This window comes from Furipterus horrens, unplaced genomic scaffold, assembly GCF_987537825.1.
Source record: "Furipterus horrens unplaced genomic scaffold, mFurHor1.1.pri manual_scaffold_4, whole genome shotgun sequence".
NCBI lineage: Eukaryota > Metazoa > Chordata > Mammalia > Chiroptera > Furipteridae > Furipterus > Furipterus horrens.
In genome coordinates this window covers 13,991,450-14,009,898 of record NW_028327174.1, presented here as the reverse complement: position 1 = coordinate 14,009,898, position 18,449 = coordinate 13,991,450, and the positions used below count along the sequence as shown (strand labels likewise).

The window sequence follows — 18,449 nt, the reverse complement described above, 5'->3', positions numbered from 1 at the left end:
AAAGGCAATTGTTTCTGGAAGTAAAGTCACAGGCATGTTTCTGAAGAAAGGAAAATACTGAATAGATATTACACTGTAGGAGGAAAAGAAATACAGATAGCTTAAAACATCATCATACCCAAGTATATGACATGAGGACCCAAGTATATGACATGAGGAAGGTAAAATTCTCTCTGGAGCAAAACAGCTCCATTAAAATGAGGTAGTGAGGGGATAGATAGAAGCTACTAAAGTCTCTTCTTCTATGACTTAGTCTCTGAAGCCCATTTCTCTCTTAGATACTCATAAAAGCAGTATGTACAGAGTTTAAAAAAAAAAACAAAAATCTTTTAGGTTAATGTAGGGACCTAAATACTTACAAAGTTCTGGAGGGGAAGGAAGAAAACATGACATTCGGTTCAATGCAACAGAAGCCAAGAATGAAGCTATCATGACCTCTTATATGTGTAAAAGGGAGATTTACGTACTTGACGGGTGCAGAATGGTAATGGTCTTTCAGAGTATGCAGGCCATATAACCCAAAGCTGACCTGATTTTACCTACTTTAAAGCTTTTAGTATGACTAGCAAATTATAAAATTTAGAAATTTGTTTTGGTATATATTGATATAAATTTTAAAGTCATCTTTTATCTTGATTCTTAAACATAACCCAATCTTTAATTTTAGAGAAAGAATCTGATAACCAAAGACCAAGTGCTTTTTATCAGTTATATAGTGACATACTGCCTGGATGAAATGGAAGGTATTTCAAAACTATACTTATATGTAAGTATCAAAAGCCTAAAATTTTGCATATCTGTTAACCCAGCAATTCTAAGAAGTTATTTTAAGAAAAATCATGGGTGTACACAAAATTCAGTGAAATATTGTTTACAACTGTGAAAAAATCTATATAGTCAAAGTGTCCTACAGAGGATTAAATAAATTTGGTTCAGCCATATGATAGAATAATAGAAGAATAAAAAATAGAAGACTAATAACCTGGAAAAGATGTTCACAATATATTCAGTGAAAGAAGCAGGTTATGAAACAGTATGCAAGTAAATATAGGCCTATTTTTATAAAAATATACATATTTAGCAAAGTAAAAGGAAAAAGAGTATTTACCAAAAATCACTGGTTATTCCAACACAGTAGTAGGATGATGGTTGATTGTTTAATTACTCCTCCCCTTTTGTTTTGCTTACTTGAATTCTCTGTGTTGAAGATTATTTTTTTAAATGGGAGGGGTACTAAGGGAGTTACTAACCTCAGATTAGCTCAAATATGTCCCCAAAGGTGCCTTCTGGCAAAATAAATGTGTCTCTTCAGCCTGCATCAGGGAAACTGCTTCTACCTTATCAATATGTCCTTCTAAGGTTCACTCAGACTCTGTCCCTAAGGGCAGACTATACAGGAGCAATTATTGAAATACATATATAAAAGAACAACACTCCAGTTAATTGAAAAAATACAAATCCTCACTTAAAAAACAAAAAACCCAAGCACATACTAAATTATACAAAGTTACATTATCTAAGTTTAGTTTATTGCAAATATCAAGACAGCACACTAGAAGTTTCACACCATTCACAGCACTCACTCGAGTCTTCATTCACTCACCCATGCAGAAACATGTCGGTATACATACAATAATGTCTGATGTTTCTTGGTTTCCAAAGTATAATAGGAAACTTGACATTTCAATTTAAAAAGGCAAAATGAGGACATTTATCATCAGACTATAAAATTCCTCTTCTGGAAGAGAGATACTATGGTGTTTGAAGATACGTTCTGGAAAAATCATATGCAAAGTGAAAGGGGCACCATTTCAAGAGCAGTAGGACTACATTAAACTTCAATGAATTCCAACAGTCATAATAAACAAATCTAGTCTTAACAAAAGTTCCAATAAGCTAAAATTATCTTGACAGGCACAATGAACAGTGTAAACACTGTTAATGGGCACCAAGTTTAATAGGGCAGACAATAATTGCTTCTGCATTCACACTTATTTTTTCAGTTACAGTTTTTTAAAAATGGTGCTGCTTAAGCTATGAATGTTTTACAAAAAAAATTAGTTTTAATAAATATGGCAAATGCTAAAAACCTAGCTAGGTTATCATGCAAGATATTATATAACCAAGACAAACTCAAATTTATAATAAAGGCAACTTGCATTCAAAATGAACTCTACCCTTATATTTTATTAAAAGGGCAAACATCATGAATTAACCCAGCTGCTTACTTGAATTACAAAAGTAACATGATTCAATATGAAAATAAGAAACTGTCTACAAATCTGACAGTAATAAATTGCAATATACAATGCATACAGGAGTCATACAGAGCAACAAACTCTCGTACAAAACAAAAATATTTTAATACCTTTAAAATCCAAATTTTTCTTTAAAATCATTCATGAAAAAGATTCTCAAGTCAGAATGAACACCTCAATTAGTCAAGCATCAGGAAGCGACATTACAGCTATTGAATATACAAAGAGACACCCTCTCCCCAGTCCTCTCCTCCTCACGCCTCTGCCTCAGAATCACACGGACTCTCCCGCTTCTCTGTACTTTCCATGCCTTCATTTCTTCCCATCATGAAAACTGAATTTGTTGAACACCAGAAATCTAAATTTTTAGAAAATGTAAAAGGACAAGAATTGAAGAAAAATTAGTTTTAAATAACATACATGTTATAAACATTCAATGAATAAAAAACAAGACAATTAAAAAAACAACAGATGGTGAAAAATAAGTATGTCTCACCCCAAATCTCCATTCTCTCTACCAAAGGGAGCTACTTTGTTAATTTCTTGTGTATTGTTTTAGAAATCTTCTATGCAAATACAAACATGTATATATTTTTAACCATCTGAGAATACCAAACAGTTATATATACACATATATATTTTTAATTCTCACCTGAGGATATGTTTATTGATTTTAGAGAAGCAGTGGAGAGCAGCGGAGAGAAAGAGAAACACTGATCAGTTGCCTCCCGTACATGCCCCAAGCAGGGATCGAACCCACAACCTTTTGGAGTACACTCTTAACAAACTGAGCCACCCAGGCAGGGCAACAATACTTAGCCTTTTTATCAGGTTAATAATAATAATAATGTGTTGAAGTTAACCACTTGTAATCAAAATCAATATATATAATCAATTTTTAATATAATTTAAAATACAAAAAAGGTACTCTACCTGTTGATATGATGTTGTGTAAACCATAACATTTTGTTGTTGACCGTCCGCAGTTATTAAGCCAGCTGGTAACTGGTTGGCTAAAAGACAAAAGAAAAGTTAGTGAGAAAAGAACTGCATCTACATTCTTGGCCTGAATCATAAAATTGTGCCATTAATGTCTCACTACAATTCATCAATGAAATCTTTGGCCAAATCATAAACCCCCAAATTTTCCACTTTAAAAAAGTTCCCTAAAAAGCCCATTTCTTCTATAGCATTTTTTATTTTCTGAATCTTCATTTCTCTGCAGTGTACTTTAGCTAACTATCCATGTGTACAAATCTGCAGAAATGAGTTTCTGATTCACGGGTAGACCTACAACATGAGGGCTGGCTGGAAGCAACACTTACATGACTTAAGCAGCATATATTTTACATATGAGAAATATAAAATAATGAAGTTTATGAGAAATATAACCACTACAGACCTTTTATTTCACCATATGACAAATATGATACTCATTTTTTTAAAAACGTTCAAATTTATTTAAATCACAAGATTTTATATTGAAATACAATTCTCAACATTCTTACCTCACGTGAATCCTAAGCCGAAAACTAGGGGCTAGGGAAATCGGTCAGAACTATTGGTGAGAGGTTATTACGTCTGCAGAATTTAAATTTTACACTTAGTCCCCACTGACTTCAAATATATGGGCATGAACTAAGAACAATTCAAGACAGTGCTGTGTCCAGCTATTCAGTGCTGTTTCCCGAAAGTACCACTACAGACATGAAATGTAGCTGCATCAATGGATCCCAACGCTGCTTACTAAATGCCTCCTCTGTTAGCTCTTCACTTAGTCCATCTGCGGCTGTGACTGCACCGCCGATTCCTTTCTCTCCTTTCATTGCCTGGGGAAGGAAGACCAAAAAGTAACCACTGCTATTCAAAAGAAACTTTTCTAAATGAGAATGCTTACTTATTTCCTAAAATTAGGAGCTTCTCTTTTTATAAACACTACACAGAGTATTTATTAACACTTCTGGTTAATTACAGATGAAGAGGCCCTTCAAAATGCTAACGTTTTATTTAAGTAGTAATCTCACAAGACAGTCTTAACAATGATCTAGAAAATCTAAAATATTTATGGGTAGAATTAAAGAAATTATTCTAACTCCACACTACATCTAAAGGAAAATACAACTCTACTTAGAGATAAAATAGTCTGTAAAATACTATAAATATTCAGCTTATTGAATCTACTACAAATGATCCAAGTTATCAATTACATATACAGTTCTCAGCCAACTGGGTAGCACTGTAACAGCATGTCTGGAGTTTAAAATTTATTTTTTCTTTTTTTTACACTAAAGATACTAAGATAATATTTCGAAAGCAAAGTGAATCTTACACCCAAGTTGCAGTGAGGAAATGTAGAAGAATTCAATCAATAATAAGAAAGGAATATGGTTATAATTCCCTCCTTATCTAAAAGGCCCCAAGGTTTGAGATACTACCTAGTAGCAATAACAGCATACACCTCACATTACTGAGCACTCGTGCCAAGCTAAGTGCAGTACATACATTGTCCTACTTAGTACTCAGTAATGATGGCAGGTAGGTACTATTACTAGCCTCACTTTACAGACCAGGAAACCAAGGCCTAAAGTACTTAAATAACCTGCCTAGGGCCACAGAGTTCATGTGATGGAGCTGGGATTCACCTTCCAGAGTCCATGTTCTTAATCATTATATAACTATGCTATCATTATTAATAATTACAAAGGAAAAAGACTTACAGTAACATAAGTGATTACACATGTCTGAGAAATGTTATATATTTTGCTGAGTTTTTAAACAAATAATACATTTTAAAAGTTAATGAATAGATCTTATTTTCGTAAAAGCATAATGGAAGACATTTTACTTACCTCTCTGAATTTCTGAAGGTATAATTTTAGAGGTTCTACGTAACTGTCAAATCCTAAGGTGGACATGGCGAAAAGAATATCTTCTCCATTGATTGTCTTCCGTTTCTCCTGATGGCATCTTTCACTTGCTTCAGATGTTATAAAGCTGATGAACTCACTGACACATTCTTGGACACATTCTTTGGCATCTTTTGCAATCTGAAGAGAAAAATTCTAGGTAAATTAGCAGGGAATATAATCATCACCTCCCTAACAACCTGAAAATAAAAGGCTATTCAGAAGAATACAAACTTCAGTTTATGACTGGTTAACCTTTAATCTTTGAAATATATGCTAATAACATTTAACACAATTTGTGCTATTAAAATTCCAATCCTCAGAGGGAGAATTAAAAACCTGAATACAAGGCTTCTGCCTTGACAACTATTCACAGAAGACAGATATAATTTAGGTATAAAAGCAACCACTGGATGTCCCCACCACCCCACCACCCCACAATGGAAACTCTTACTAACCAAGTGTCCAAATAAAATCAGTCAGGTTATGTATGTAGTTAACATACTGTGGGCTACAGACTTAGGTACCACCAAAACTAAAAAACAAACAAACAATGACTTCACGTAAGGCTTACAAGGAAATGAAATGACACGCGGTGATGTTTTTCCTACTGAAGATGCAGTGTCAAGTTTCTGAGTTTTCTAAAAAGCCTACCTAAAGAAGCACACACCTGCCACCTCATAAAAACAGTTCTTCTCTTAAGGGCCTGGGGTTTGAAAGTAAAGCTCTAATGGACTAAATCACGCCATTCCAAGGCCACTTCTAACAGGAGTGACACTCAAAATCTTCGCTGAAACATAGTGTCTTTCATCTCCATGCCTATATTACATCCTGGAGAAAAGTACACAGGAGCTGGATAAATGCAGTCAAGCAGGACAATTATGTTTTATTTAACCCAGTAAACCTAAAATACTATTTAAACACAGGATCAATTTAAAAATTGAGATATTTTAATTGTTTTTTTTTTCCATACAAGTCTTAAATCTGGTGTATGTTTTACATTTCCAAGCACATCTCAATTCATTAACTCAAGTGCTTGATAATCATGTGGTTAGCTTTTTTCCTTAAAACATAAAGAGGACCTTTCAAACTGGACCTTCTAGGCTGAGTGATGTATTTTAATAATATATTCATGTACAAGCTCTATTGCTTTCACATGTACTTTATAAGCTACAATAAAATGACAGATGTTTCTCTCCCTCTCTCTCTAAAAATAAATAAAATCTTTTTTTTAAAAAAAAAGCCCTAGCTGGTGTGGCTCAGTGGATTGAGCAACGGCCTGTGAACTGAAAGGTCACTGGTTCGATTCCCAGTCAGGGCACATGCCTGGGTTGCAGGCCAGGTCCCCGTTTTGGGGCGTGGGAGAGGCAACCAATTGATGTTCCTCTCCCTCTTTTCCCCTCTCTCTAAAAGTAAATAAATAAAATCTTCTTAAAAAACAATAGAAAAGTTTATTATGCAACAAAATATAAAAAGCATAAATTTTACTTAAGTACAGTGAAAAGTGAGTTTTTAAAATTGTTCTAACAAAGCTACTTTAAAAAAATACCAGTTGAATTTAAATATATGTTAATATCTGTAATTTTCTTAAAAATTGTTTCCAAATAAAAGTATTTTTTAAAAATCCATATCAGTCCAGTATGACCCAATTTTGCTGCAACACTGCAGAAGTTACATCATATGCTCAAACCTGATAATTCTGACCATGCGCCTATTTTTTTTTAAATTCTTATATTTCACCTGCTTCCCATAGGTGGGGGAGGGGCACATTTTGGGGACATGACAGAACTAAAAATGGAACATCGTTTGGTAACTAAGCATTAGAATCAAAAGAAATATTTGATTTGCTAAAAGACTGTACTCAATAGCTAACTGCAGCCATGAAGTTTTACACCCCCGCAAGAAAACCTAGTTAAGTTTTCCCTCTGTATTACCTTTCCCGTTTGAGGTATGGCATTTTTCATTATCCTTGCCACATTTGCAATTGGAAGATATATATCTTGTTCTCTGAAACTTTCTTTTGAACCATTTGTGTCTTCATGATCATTCATGCTGTCCTCAGTATCTAAAGAAAAATAATTTAGGTTTAAAGCTTCTCATAATTTTTTCCTCAAGATAGAAGAAAGGCTATCTACAATGATCTACGATAAGAACCGTTTTGGTTCATTTCATAATCCTTTGCAGAGGTCAGGATGGTAGTTCTTTTCACCACTCTCAGGACCAGGACTAAACCTGCTCACCGATTCCAGCCCATTGTCTGGAACACTTTCCATCCTCAGTTCTGCCCGTTCAAACCCTACCTGCCCATTCCCCAAATGCTCCTAACACCTCCCCAGCACTTCCAGAAGTAACCTCTCCTTTCACAAAATATCACAAGTGCCTCTCTGCATCTTTTCTGACACACTTTGTAATTATTTTTATTTCTGATTCCCTCTATTAGATTTTTTTTCTACTTGAGACCAGGGATCAGCTTTCTGTCCTTCCTAGGAATTGGGAGCACCTTCCACAGAAGAATCGTTCATAAATATGTCACATGAGTCAGCTATAAAACTTAAAGACCTTGACCGATAATGATGCACAATACTAGATTAAGAGCTAATATGTTTATCCAAAGCCAAATTTATATAGAAAGGAAAAACTGGACTTGAATATTACTGACCCAATTGGGTTATTACTAATGTAGTAATAGTTTTTAAACAAAGCTACAGCAGTGACCCAGCATTCTTAGAAAAAGTGAATTTTCAAATTAAGTAGATTAAGATAAAACCAAAGCTTTCACAGTACCAATAATATCCTTTTATCATTAAATGCATTAATCTGTAAGTAAACCTACCACTCTTTATGTTAATTAAACAGGAAAGGCACTTAAGCTGAGTCAATATACATTTTTATGTGTTTAAAGTGATGTTATCAAAATTAACTTGTTCTGAGTATGTTTAGGATGACGTAACTAATTGCTCTCCTCTAATTGCCTACTATAAAAATATATCTTAACGCTTTTAATCTCGTAAGTCAGAATGCTACAAAACTAAGTTATTTATGAAAGGTCAACATAATACCACCCATTCTAAAACCGGCATAATTCAAACTTAATGTTGAATGGAAAACAAAAATAATTCTGTTCAGAAGTACTAGATAATAATAGCTAGCAACTCACCCTCTAAAGAATCATTTTATTTACTGTACCAATTAAGAATTTTTCATATTTAATTCTCACGCAGGAAATCAGTAACAAAAATTTAAAGAAACTTTAAAAAGGCATAATTCTATGGAATTCTTTTCTAGAAGTCATCACTCATTGAAGATTATTTCTCATTAAAATAGTACAGTATTCCTTTTTAGATTTTTCACTGAATTGTGGCACAAGATTGCTAATTTTCCTGTAAAGACAAAAGTAAACTAGAACATCATATTAATAAAATTTTCACTTCCTAATTTGTTTCTGCTTGTGAACTTGTTTCTAATTGTGGCCTCCTTACCATCATGAGGCTGTATAACATAATGACTTCCTCCAATGTAGTCTGCAGAAATTCCTAGCTGGGAAGCATCTGTTGTAGAACTGTCACCATCCATCTATGAGGAAAAAGAGTTGTTCAATATTCTTCAATAAAACTTGTCTTAAGAAACATAACAGATTCAGTGCTCGTGAAATGTCACAGGATAGGGCCATTACGTTTTTCATAGCTTAAGTTTACTGAGAGAAAACATTTCTTTATCTGGAAACCGTTTGATAATTTGGCAACGGCCCAAGAGTCCCCCTATCCGTCCTCCGTAAGGGACAAGCATAAAAACAACAGGGAAACAAAATAAGGAAATGAATCTAACACAAACTTCTTTCTTTTCAACTGCACAATCCTCCAGTGAAGGGTAGGCAACCCTGATTTACAACCTAGCTTAGCCCTGGATCAACAAGCAAAACCAAAATGAGCAGCCCCCTGAAATCAGCTGCACGCGTCACTTTCCGTTCCCCCCTAGAGCCCGATGTTCCTAGACAGACCCTTCTGCTCCTGCTGAAGACGCTCTCTGTGGTCTCAGACTTCCACGATGGACAATGTCTCGGTTCAGACCATTTTTTGAATCACAGCATATGGATTCCTGCACAGTTTGTACCCATGTAACCAAACATGCACCCACATTTTGAATGAGCCCATCAACCTCTAATTCTTAAAAAAGAAAAGGAGGGGGCAAGGAGATCAGAGATCTGCATATAAGGACAGGAAAACTATTTCCATTTAACCACAAACAAGAGTTACTACTTGGAAAAAAATGCCTGGTTAATTAATTTTGCTTAGGGCTAAAAGAATTCTAAGAGGGAAAACCTGGGGAAAAAAAAAAGAAAGAGAGCCATTAGCTTTAAACTGGCTACATTCCATTTCACCAACATGGCAAATCCTGGAAGTCTTTCTGCTTTGCAAATAAGTCTAAAAAAAAAAAAAAACGGGGCTGGGAGGGGTCGAGGAACTGGCTATTGTGCATGGAAAAGTTTTTACTGCATTATCTAAATAAACAGTAGCAAAATTTAAGTGTGATTTATGCATGCTTTCAGGCCAAATCAAGAGACACTTGGTCCTAAATATTCATCAAGGCCCAGGACCCGGCACAAACTTGATGTTATTAATTGCAGTATTTGAGTCCTTGCATAACACATGTCTTACTTTTCATCTTTGTTGAGTTTTTATCTAATACTAACATACCAGGCTAGTTTCCAAGTTTTTAATGACATGACATTTCTTTGATGCATCTCTAATTGTAGGTAATAAAGATACATTTCCATAATTTATAGCTGTTTTAAGGGAGCAGAGAACAGAATTCACCTAACCTTTAGTAATCTGAAAGTACAGGGTACCTATGTACTGATACTTCTTATTGGCCTCTAAGAGGTGATCAGCAGTCAGTGAACTCTGACTCTGACTTTCCTACTGATCCCTGAAAAACAGCATCTCTACTGGCTAAATGTATTTCTATGTAAGATGGAAATAACAATATCGCTTTCCCCATCTTAAACAGCTAATACAAATGAATGTGAAACATTACTCAGATAGGAAGTGCTATACTAATCCTAAAATGCAAACAAGATACTAGGAGAGTAGTCTCTAATACACAGACATGATGATGGATTTATCGGCTGTAAAGAAAGCTCAATTAGCATAGCTGTGAACTGACTAGTTTTTACAATGCCCTACGTGAGATCAAGGTGCTGGAGACAGGGCCAGTGTTGTTTCAGAACATACAACTGAAACCAAATCTTTTTTAAGGGGGGAGGAAAAAACGGTCACAGATTCTTTCTAAAACGAATGTCCACAGGATATCATGAGTCTTTTAAGATTACCTGATAAGAAGGACACTGTGCAAATAATCAGGATCTGGGAGATTAATATATAAATACAACACAAAGTATTAAAGGCAAAAAGTTTGAGTCACATTATCTTGTCATGCACTGGAATTAGCAGCAAGATTATCATTTGGATTAACAGAATTAATCTCTAAATCTCAGTGCTCTAAAAAATACTTCTGAAACTATTTCAGAGTTGTCGGAATTAAACAAAGAACAGAAACCTGCTAAGGACAGTGTTTGGCACGTAGAGTACTCAGGAGACATCAGATACCATCCTCCCGCCTTTGAAGATAAGCCGCACTGTCTTCTGCTTAGCTGTCTGTGTCTTGGGTTCCGCAAGTTTTAGCTTTCCTGTCACTTCACTGCACCTTCTGTCTTCCTCTCCACTATATACCATAAAAATTTGTGCCCCATACTTTAAACCCTGTTCCCCCATCCTCCTGAAATCTTTTGGGTTTACTCCATTCTGCAAGCCAAAAATTAGTGTTCCCGTATCTGAATCCCCAAGGCACTTAGTACCTTCCACTCACTAAATTAGCCTCATCTTTGATGTTTACACTATGCTATCCATATATGAGAAATGAGGGGGAAAACTTACTATATACACACCAAAGGATTTTTCTAGGTCTAAAACACTCCATAAAAATTTGCTAGATTACAGATTATAAGTAAGCCAGTCAACAAATATTTACCAAGTAAACACTTAGGATTTATCAGGTCCACGTTATGTGCTAGTGACGATGCAGTCAGCAACACAAAGAAGTCTCTGTCCTCAACTTGCAGAGAAGACAACTGTCATTACATAAACTGGGGGTACAGGAAAGGAGTAGGAAGCATAGCGTATTAGTACTTCCAAAGAGCAGGTTCCAGAATCAGATCACCTGGTTTGAATTCCGTACTACTTACTGGTCATGAGACCTTGAACAAGTAGGGACGAGAGTAGAAGTTACCATGTGAAGAGAGCATTGTATAATAGGAGTACTCACTAAATGTGATATATGTATAACTATTAAATAATTATAAATAATTAACTAACAATGCTAAAGAAAACAAAAATGTTTTGTTATATGCTTTGGGAGGAGTCAGGGAAGGCTGACTTAGAAAATAATATTTAAACTGAGACTGAAAGATGAATAGAAATCAGTTAGGCAAGGAAAGATGGGAAAATGTTCCAGACAAAGGAAATAGGGAAGTAGTATGTAGTCCTAGTGGGTAAGAATGAACTAAGAGGGACTAGATCAAGCAGTGCCTGTGGACAAGAGCAAATCCAAGAAGAGTGTTAGCAAAGAGGGCAAATCAATTTCTCCAGTCCGGTGTAAAAGTGAACTGAAGGAAATTAAGAATGGGGGCAGACCAGTTAGGACCATAGTGCTGCAGTCAGGACACAGATTTCAGGCAAGATGATGGTCACTCCCAGTATCGGGAGGTCAAGAGGACAAAGAGTCTAAGAGACTGTAGGGGTAGGTCAGATCAGCAGACTTGTTAACTGATTGAACAAGAGCTGGAGGAAGAATCAAGGATAATGCTGGGACGCTCACAGCTGGGTGGACGCATGGCCACCACTGCAGAGACGGGGGCAGGGGGGGCGCTGAGTGTTGGGCAATGCAGAGCCTGGCTGAAGCTGGTGACCATGGCTGATGCCCACCTGTGGCAATTTACAGGCCCGGAATAAGGACAGAGAAGCCGAAGCACTGGATTTCATGCAGACAACAGAGGAGGAGGAGCATGTAGGAAAATAACAAGAGAACGAGGAAAATGATGACTCACTAGGCTCAAGGGAACTGGTAAATATGGACAAGGAGTAGTTACAGCCCATTAATTAATTCAGTGACTATTCTATTCGATCATTTAGTTGAAAATAGTGTTCTCTAAAATATGTGAAATTAACGGTCAGCTGGCCGAGCCAATAAATTTTCATTCTCTAATTTTTCATGTAGTATTTAAACTATACTAATAATTTATTGGACAAATGCAGTAAATAGTGCTCTCTCAGTACGTTTAACATTTATTGAACGCTTTCTAAATATATCATGCAACGTTCACAACCCTGTGAAGGAGGTGAGAAAACTGAGGTGCTATGGGGCTGACTGAAATGCAGGGCTTCCGATGCCAAGGACTTTACAGTACTTGTTACTGGTAGCTTTTCCTACAGTCCTTATGCCTAGGTCTTTAATTTGCCCCTTCTAAATTCTAAGTCTACCGACTGTATATTGGAAACATTTACAGTTGCTTCTCAAACACAGGACAATACTGTGGAACAGTAAGAAATGCGCCTGGTTTTGGATTCTTATTGGGAGACAATGAGGGAACACTGGCTCTTAGAACAGACCGCCTGGGTTTGAAGCCGGGCTCCTGACGTACGAGCTGTATGTCTTTTCTTCCTGTCCTCTGTGCTTCAGCTTCCCCGTTTTTAACATGGGGTTGCCATGAGAAGTGAAGTTACTGTCTAGAAGGCACTTGGCAGAGAGCACGGTATGTAGTAAGAACTCAACAAACGAAATGCTGTGTGATGACCATCCCTTCAAATACCGTTCTTGTGCTTTCCAAGCACAAGGAGGGGATCCCCCACTTCACCTACCCTTGTTTTCAACTCTATATTAAGGGACGATAAAAATCTTAGTGCTGGGATGTGTCTTACTTCCTTGGGGATCGCCCGGTGCAGTTCTTTATTTTAGCAGTGAGGCAGTCGCTGCTCGAGGAAGCTGTGACATGCCTGGTGTCACAGATACAGCAGCAGACCCAGAACGAAATATCCAGACAGGCCAAGTGGTAGCTGCTCACTAATTACCCTGTGACATCCCCACCTGGACCATGCGGACCTACTCCCCCTCCCCTTTATATACGTAACCCATCTTCAGGCTTTTCTATTTGGTGATACCCCCCACCTACCCAAATCCATTCACCCTTCAAGGCTCATTTGGAGGCCTACAGCTCCCTCCATGACACTCCCCACTCCCCAGGCCTGCCACGCCTCTCTTCTTGTCACTTGTACATCCTTAGAAGAGCATTTTTCATTCTGCAGGTAACCATTCTCAAAGTATTCAGTTTGACTAAAGCCCTACCCCATAAACAGCCTCTTAAGAGCTGGGACATACTTTTAATCCTGTCACTTTGACAGCACTTAGGGGCCCACAGGGAACACTTACTACATGAGAAGTCACTCAGGAATGAATATAGGTACAGTCTAGACTTAAAAGGCATTCATCCTATCAGGAAGCTCCAGTATAAAATCGGTTATCATTTTCTTCCCAGCTAATTTCTGTGCAAATCTAATTAACAACCAAGAGGGTAAAACACACTTACTGTCATGAACTACTGTCAGAACCGTGTTGTCAGTGGTGTTCAAGAACACCAGTTTGAGTCGGTTTCTAATCTTCGCCCAATTCAACCTGGAAGATAAACATGCGTTAGTAAAAAGGTATAGCCTACAGGCTTTCTTCCTGGTAAAATTTTTAAAGGCGTGTATAATGTTACCTACCATTCTTATTCAGTGGAGTGCATGGTATAAAACAGTGCAAAAAGCAGGCACCCAATAAATGTTTGTTAAATTGGAAGATTTTGAAGAACTCAAATTTTAAAAGTTGATTTCATTGCCGGGGGGGGGGGGTTGCTTTTCCAACATAACCCTGAATTTAGCCATCAAAACACACCAGATTATATAATGTGGGAGACCAAAAAGTACACATCTAAACTACTTAAAATATTAACAGCCAAAACACAGTATCAACTTAATTTGGGGGGTGGGGAGCAGGGGTTCTTAATGTTTTAGAATGAGATTTGGGGGTCCAAAAGCTTTGAAATAAAAATTTATCTCAGAATATAATGCTTCTAGATTAAATATCTCGTATTATACTGGAAAGAAGATACACGTTGCCCAGAGAACGTACGTAGAGCAGGAACACAATCAATCAAGGACTCTATTTAAAATTTTAAAGCACTGCCATTCTGGACTACAATTTCATCTGAATAGCTCTTCAATAAATTGATATTAATTACTGTTACAATCTCCATCTCTCATATGTTCTTTTCATTTTTTCAAGTGAAACAGAGGGGTGTCAAAGGAAAAACATCCTTTCAGTGTTAATTTTAAGGGAAATGCTCATATGCATTCCAGCATGAAATATAGTAAATGACAGAAATTGTGGCCACTGAACTGAATTTTAAAGAAGCCATTACAAGGGTAGAGGCAGCAAAGACTGGTTGACGTTGCCTGCTACGACCATAAAATTTTTTTTTAAATTTCTTTTCAAATATTTTCCTCTTTCTAACCCTCAAATTTTGCCCAGAAAGTTCTTCCTTTCTAGCTAGTGGTGGGGTTTTTTTAAGGGTGTCTGAAAAATTTTTTTTTATCAGAGTAAGAGCCATATATATATTTGTGTATCTTGCTTGGGGGTCGGGGTGGGTCTACACCTTACAATCATTCACCCAAATAGTTGAGTATTTATTTAGATTCCGTGTATTAAAGAAAAACGCTATCACCTCATATGGTATATATTTTCTTAAAGGCAGGTTATGATATATGTGAAAGCTCGCGTGAATGCATACATCTGTTTAATGTTTGAAAAACATGCAAATTTGTATCCAAGAAAAGCAGCAGACCATTCCTCCACCCTCCCTTCTTCGGCATCAACAACCCGAGTTTTGCATCAATAGTAGTCCTTAAATTCAAGCTACAAGAGCAGTGCGGAACAGGAATAACTGAGCTGCCTTTTAAGGCATTCTGATTAAACTTTCAATAGTTGATAAAGAAAACTCCTCTTTATTAATGTCATTTATATTGATTGGTTTACCTCATCACTTTCTGTTGCTGATTAGTTTGCATACCGAGAGCCCAAACCATCCCAGTGAGTGATTCCTGGCACGACCCACTGAACTGTTAAGTCCAAGAGGCTTAGTGGGGTGCTTTTTTCTTTTTAAAGGTCGTATGCTACCTAAGCTTGTTTAAATTATCTTGTTACAGTACTTTGGGGGAAATTACGACTTGTGGGTGCTCTGTAATTCTTTGTTCTCGCAGACTACTACTGCTCCTAAGGCTCGACACATCCTCCCCGCCTCCCACCCAAGATTAAACCTTAGTCCAATCCGAAAGTCTTCCTTCCCACCTTCGGGGCAAATCCAGGGACCGCAAGCCGCCAGATGGCTGCATTCTTTACGTGCAAACCAGACTGTGGGGAGACCAAACCGATTCCTTCCTCCCGGGAACCTCGCTTCCTCCCCACGAAGGTGCGCGGGCTGGACTCGGCCCCACGGCCCAGCCGACCTGTCAGTCCCGCCCGTGCGGGGCTGATGCCCCTGGCGCGCATCCCCTCCACAAGCCCAGCCCAGGCCCCGGGCCCGCGCCCAACGCCGCCCGCCCGCCCGCCGCGCGGTGCCCTGGGTGCCGGGACAGACAAAGCAGCCCAGCCCCGCATGCCTCCGGGGCGGAAGAGGGGCGCTCCCCGGGGACACTCGCGCGGCTGCCAGACCAAGGGAGCAAGGTCGAGGCCGGGGGTCCGAACCGCATCCCCCCGCCCCCTGGCCGGCTTCCCGCACAAAATGGAGACGGCTGGAGCGCCGCCGAGAGGGGAGCCCAACGGTGCCCCGGCGCCCCTTCCTCGGCCTCCGGCCCGGAGCTCGGCTGCGGCAAGCGGGAGGCGGCCTGGCCCGCGTCCCGCCGCTCCTACGCCCGGCGCACAAAGAGCCGCGCCGCAGCCCGGCGCCCGCTGCCCGGCCGGGCCCGCAGCGGGAGCGGCCTCGCAGGCGCCGAACCGACCCGGCCCGGGCTGGAGGGCGGGCAGGAGGGAGGCGAGTGCCCCCGGCCGCGGCGGCGTTGGCGGCGGGGACGGCGCCGGGAGGAGACGGACATTTCATTCGAGCTAAAGTGGAGTCGGTTTAGGAGCGATCATTGGCCGAAGCGAGACACAAACCTCCAATGCAGCCCTGGTTGGCTCCCGTCTCCAATCGGCTGTTTGGTTGGACAGAAAATGGCTGCGAAGGAACCAGTCCCAGCGCGGAGCTCCGCTTCCAGCACTCGGCCTCCCCTCCCTCCGCCGCGGGCCGCTTCCCTCCGCGCGACACCCTCCCTCCGCTCCTCCCGCTCGCCCGCCCTCCGAGGCCCCGCCCCAGCCCCACGGCGAGCGCGGAGCCGCCACCCCTGTGCGCTCTTGCAGAGCAGGCTGCGGGCGGCGGGGGTGCAGCTTTAGTGGGCCCGCGGTCTATTTGCGGAGCCGGGCTTCCAGGGGCCAGGATCCCGCGCGCGGCTAAGGTCTAGGCGGGCTTTCTTCCCACGGTGCTTCCCTGGGCCTCTGCGAAGCGTGATTTCTCAGGCCTGCCCCTCTTCTCAGCCCCCACCCTCTCCCACGTGGAAGTGTCTCACCGCCTGAGTGCAGCCGGCCTGCGCCTCGATTTTTAAGAAGGGGAAACCAAGGGCAGTAGCCGCCAGCCAAGGCGACACCCGAGCCACAGGGTGGATTTGAACGGCAGTTACGTCCTGGATCGCATTCAGCACCTGGTGTTTTCCTTGTGTCCCTGTTAACTTTGCCAAATGCACAACGCTGCCACTGACTTGGTCGTTGAGCTTCGGTTTTCGCTCTTCGGATTTCATCCAAAAAGCCAATTCTCTCCTTTAAGTTTAACAAATTGATCAGTCTAGCCAGCCTTCACCCCAACTTAAAATGTTACATTTCCTGCCCCGCCCCCGCCACAGTAGATGCAACCTGACATGTGGCTTTTCCTAACCAGATGACATTTAGGCAGCAAGAACCCGTGGTCCGTTCTTTCCTCTGTGCAGCCAAGCTCCCTCGCTGTCTTTCCCTGACTGCAATCTGGGTCGGACTTCCCTGGGCTGCGACCATCACCCGTGGGCGGTGAGCCAAAAGCCACTTCACTGCGAAAAGCGACAGGATTTCTGCAAAGGGAGCCGGGAATCGCCTTCCTCTGACTTCCACCAAACAAGTGGCGTGGTGCCACATTAAACTTTCCAGCTTTAATCATTTAGAAATATATAGGCATGTTTTATTTATAGAGCTCCTACTGTTTCTCCGCATATTTTAACATTTACGGAGCAAATAAAGAAGCAAAGACAAATGCAAGTCTCCAAATTATTCCAAGAGCAGTACAGAGCAATGCCACGGTGGAACCAGACAACCTGATTTGAATTCCAGCTCCTCTTAAGGGCTTGTGACCCTGATAAAATTGCTTTATGTGATAGTTTCTCACTTCCATAATGGGGGTAATACTACCTATTAGGCTTGTTTGGGATTAACATAGAATAAATATACATAAAAAGCCCTGAATTTTTTTTGGTTCATTATCTCAAGATCTTTGTGTGATATGAATTTCAATCTCCATCAAACTTTTATAAACTGTTACTTGCTAAAATTGGCCTGTGTTTCTCTCCTCCCTTTCTTTATGATTGCCCATAAAGTGGAGTTTTGGGAATGAAATTGGTGCCCAAAGGCAGGAAATATAAAAAAGAAGTAGTAGAATCAGAAGTATGACTAATCCACATACTGGATGATGATCCAAAAGATATGCAAAGATGACTGTTTTCTCTGAGCTAATGTATTCTTTCAGTACCCTTGATCTAATCGACATGCTTACTTCAGATTCAACAAAAAGGTTCTTCAGCTCCTACTATTCACCGGGCACTGTGCTAGGAGCACCGTGGCTACAAAGGTGGTAAAGCGCTCTCCTTCCCCTGCGAGCTATACGTTCACAGGAAGAGGGGACCTACTCCACACTCTGCAGTTGAATCCCAGGTCCTCCTGCCTCGACAACTTGTCCTTTTACACCTGTACTCAGGAAGCCCCCAGTAAATGTTAACCTTTTTGTGTGTGTGTATATGTGTGATTGCGTGGCAGAAGAAAGAGATGTGGATCACAATTTAGTCTTGGGAAAGACATTAATGCTAATCTAGACCTTGCATTCAAGTCAGAGGACACAGGACAGGTGACTGCATGGTGTATGGAC

The 18,449-nt window shown here is 39.9% G+C and overlaps 1 protein-coding gene across 4 annotated transcripts; it reads right to left on the bottom strand.

The window, feature by feature from the left end:
- Nucleotides 1-2,514: 2,514 nt before the first annotated feature.
- On the bottom strand, nucleotides 2,515-17,123 carry NFYB (nuclear transcription factor Y subunit beta). Of its 4 annotated transcripts, XM_090272590.1 has the most exons (9): nucleotides 16,406-16,519; nucleotides 13,803-13,888; nucleotides 11,192-11,306; nucleotides 8,644-8,737; nucleotides 7,099-7,229; nucleotides 5,108-5,305; nucleotides 4,006-4,087; nucleotides 3,192-3,271; nucleotides 2,515-2,616 (listed from the first exon to the last, which is right to left on the bottom strand). In XM_090272590.1, the coding sequence occupies exons 4-9, from the start codon at nucleotides 8,735-8,737 to the stop codon at nucleotides 2,584-2,586; spliced, it is 618 nt and encodes a 205-aa protein (XP_090128716.1). In that variant the 5' UTR covers nucleotides 11,192-11,306; nucleotides 13,803-13,888; nucleotides 16,406-16,519; the 3' UTR covers nucleotides 2,515-2,583. The 4 variants fall into 4 exon arrangements, with proteins under 4 accessions (XP_090128716.1, XP_090128715.1, XP_090128713.1 ...); XM_090272589.1 differs by lacking the exons at nucleotides 11,192-11,306; nucleotides 16,406-16,519 and adding an exon at nucleotides 16,966-17,123; XM_090272587.1 differs by lacking the exon at nucleotides 11,192-11,306 and having other exon boundaries at nucleotides 16,406-16,518.
- Nucleotides 17,124-18,449: the final 1,326 nt, after the last annotated feature.

What these genes read in the sequence shown, in the direction of transcription:
- NFYB (XM_090272589.1), bottom strand. An exon ending in TGTTATACAGCCTCATGATG is followed by an intron (nt 7,230 to 8,643) that starts GTAAGGAGGCCA and finishes ATTTTTCTTTAG; the next exon opens with ATACTGAGGACAGCATGAAT. An exon ending in ACACAACATCATATCAACAG is followed by an intron (nt 2,617 to 3,191) that starts GTAGAGTACCTT and finishes CTAAAAATTTAG; the next exon opens with ATTTCTGGTGTTCAACAAAT.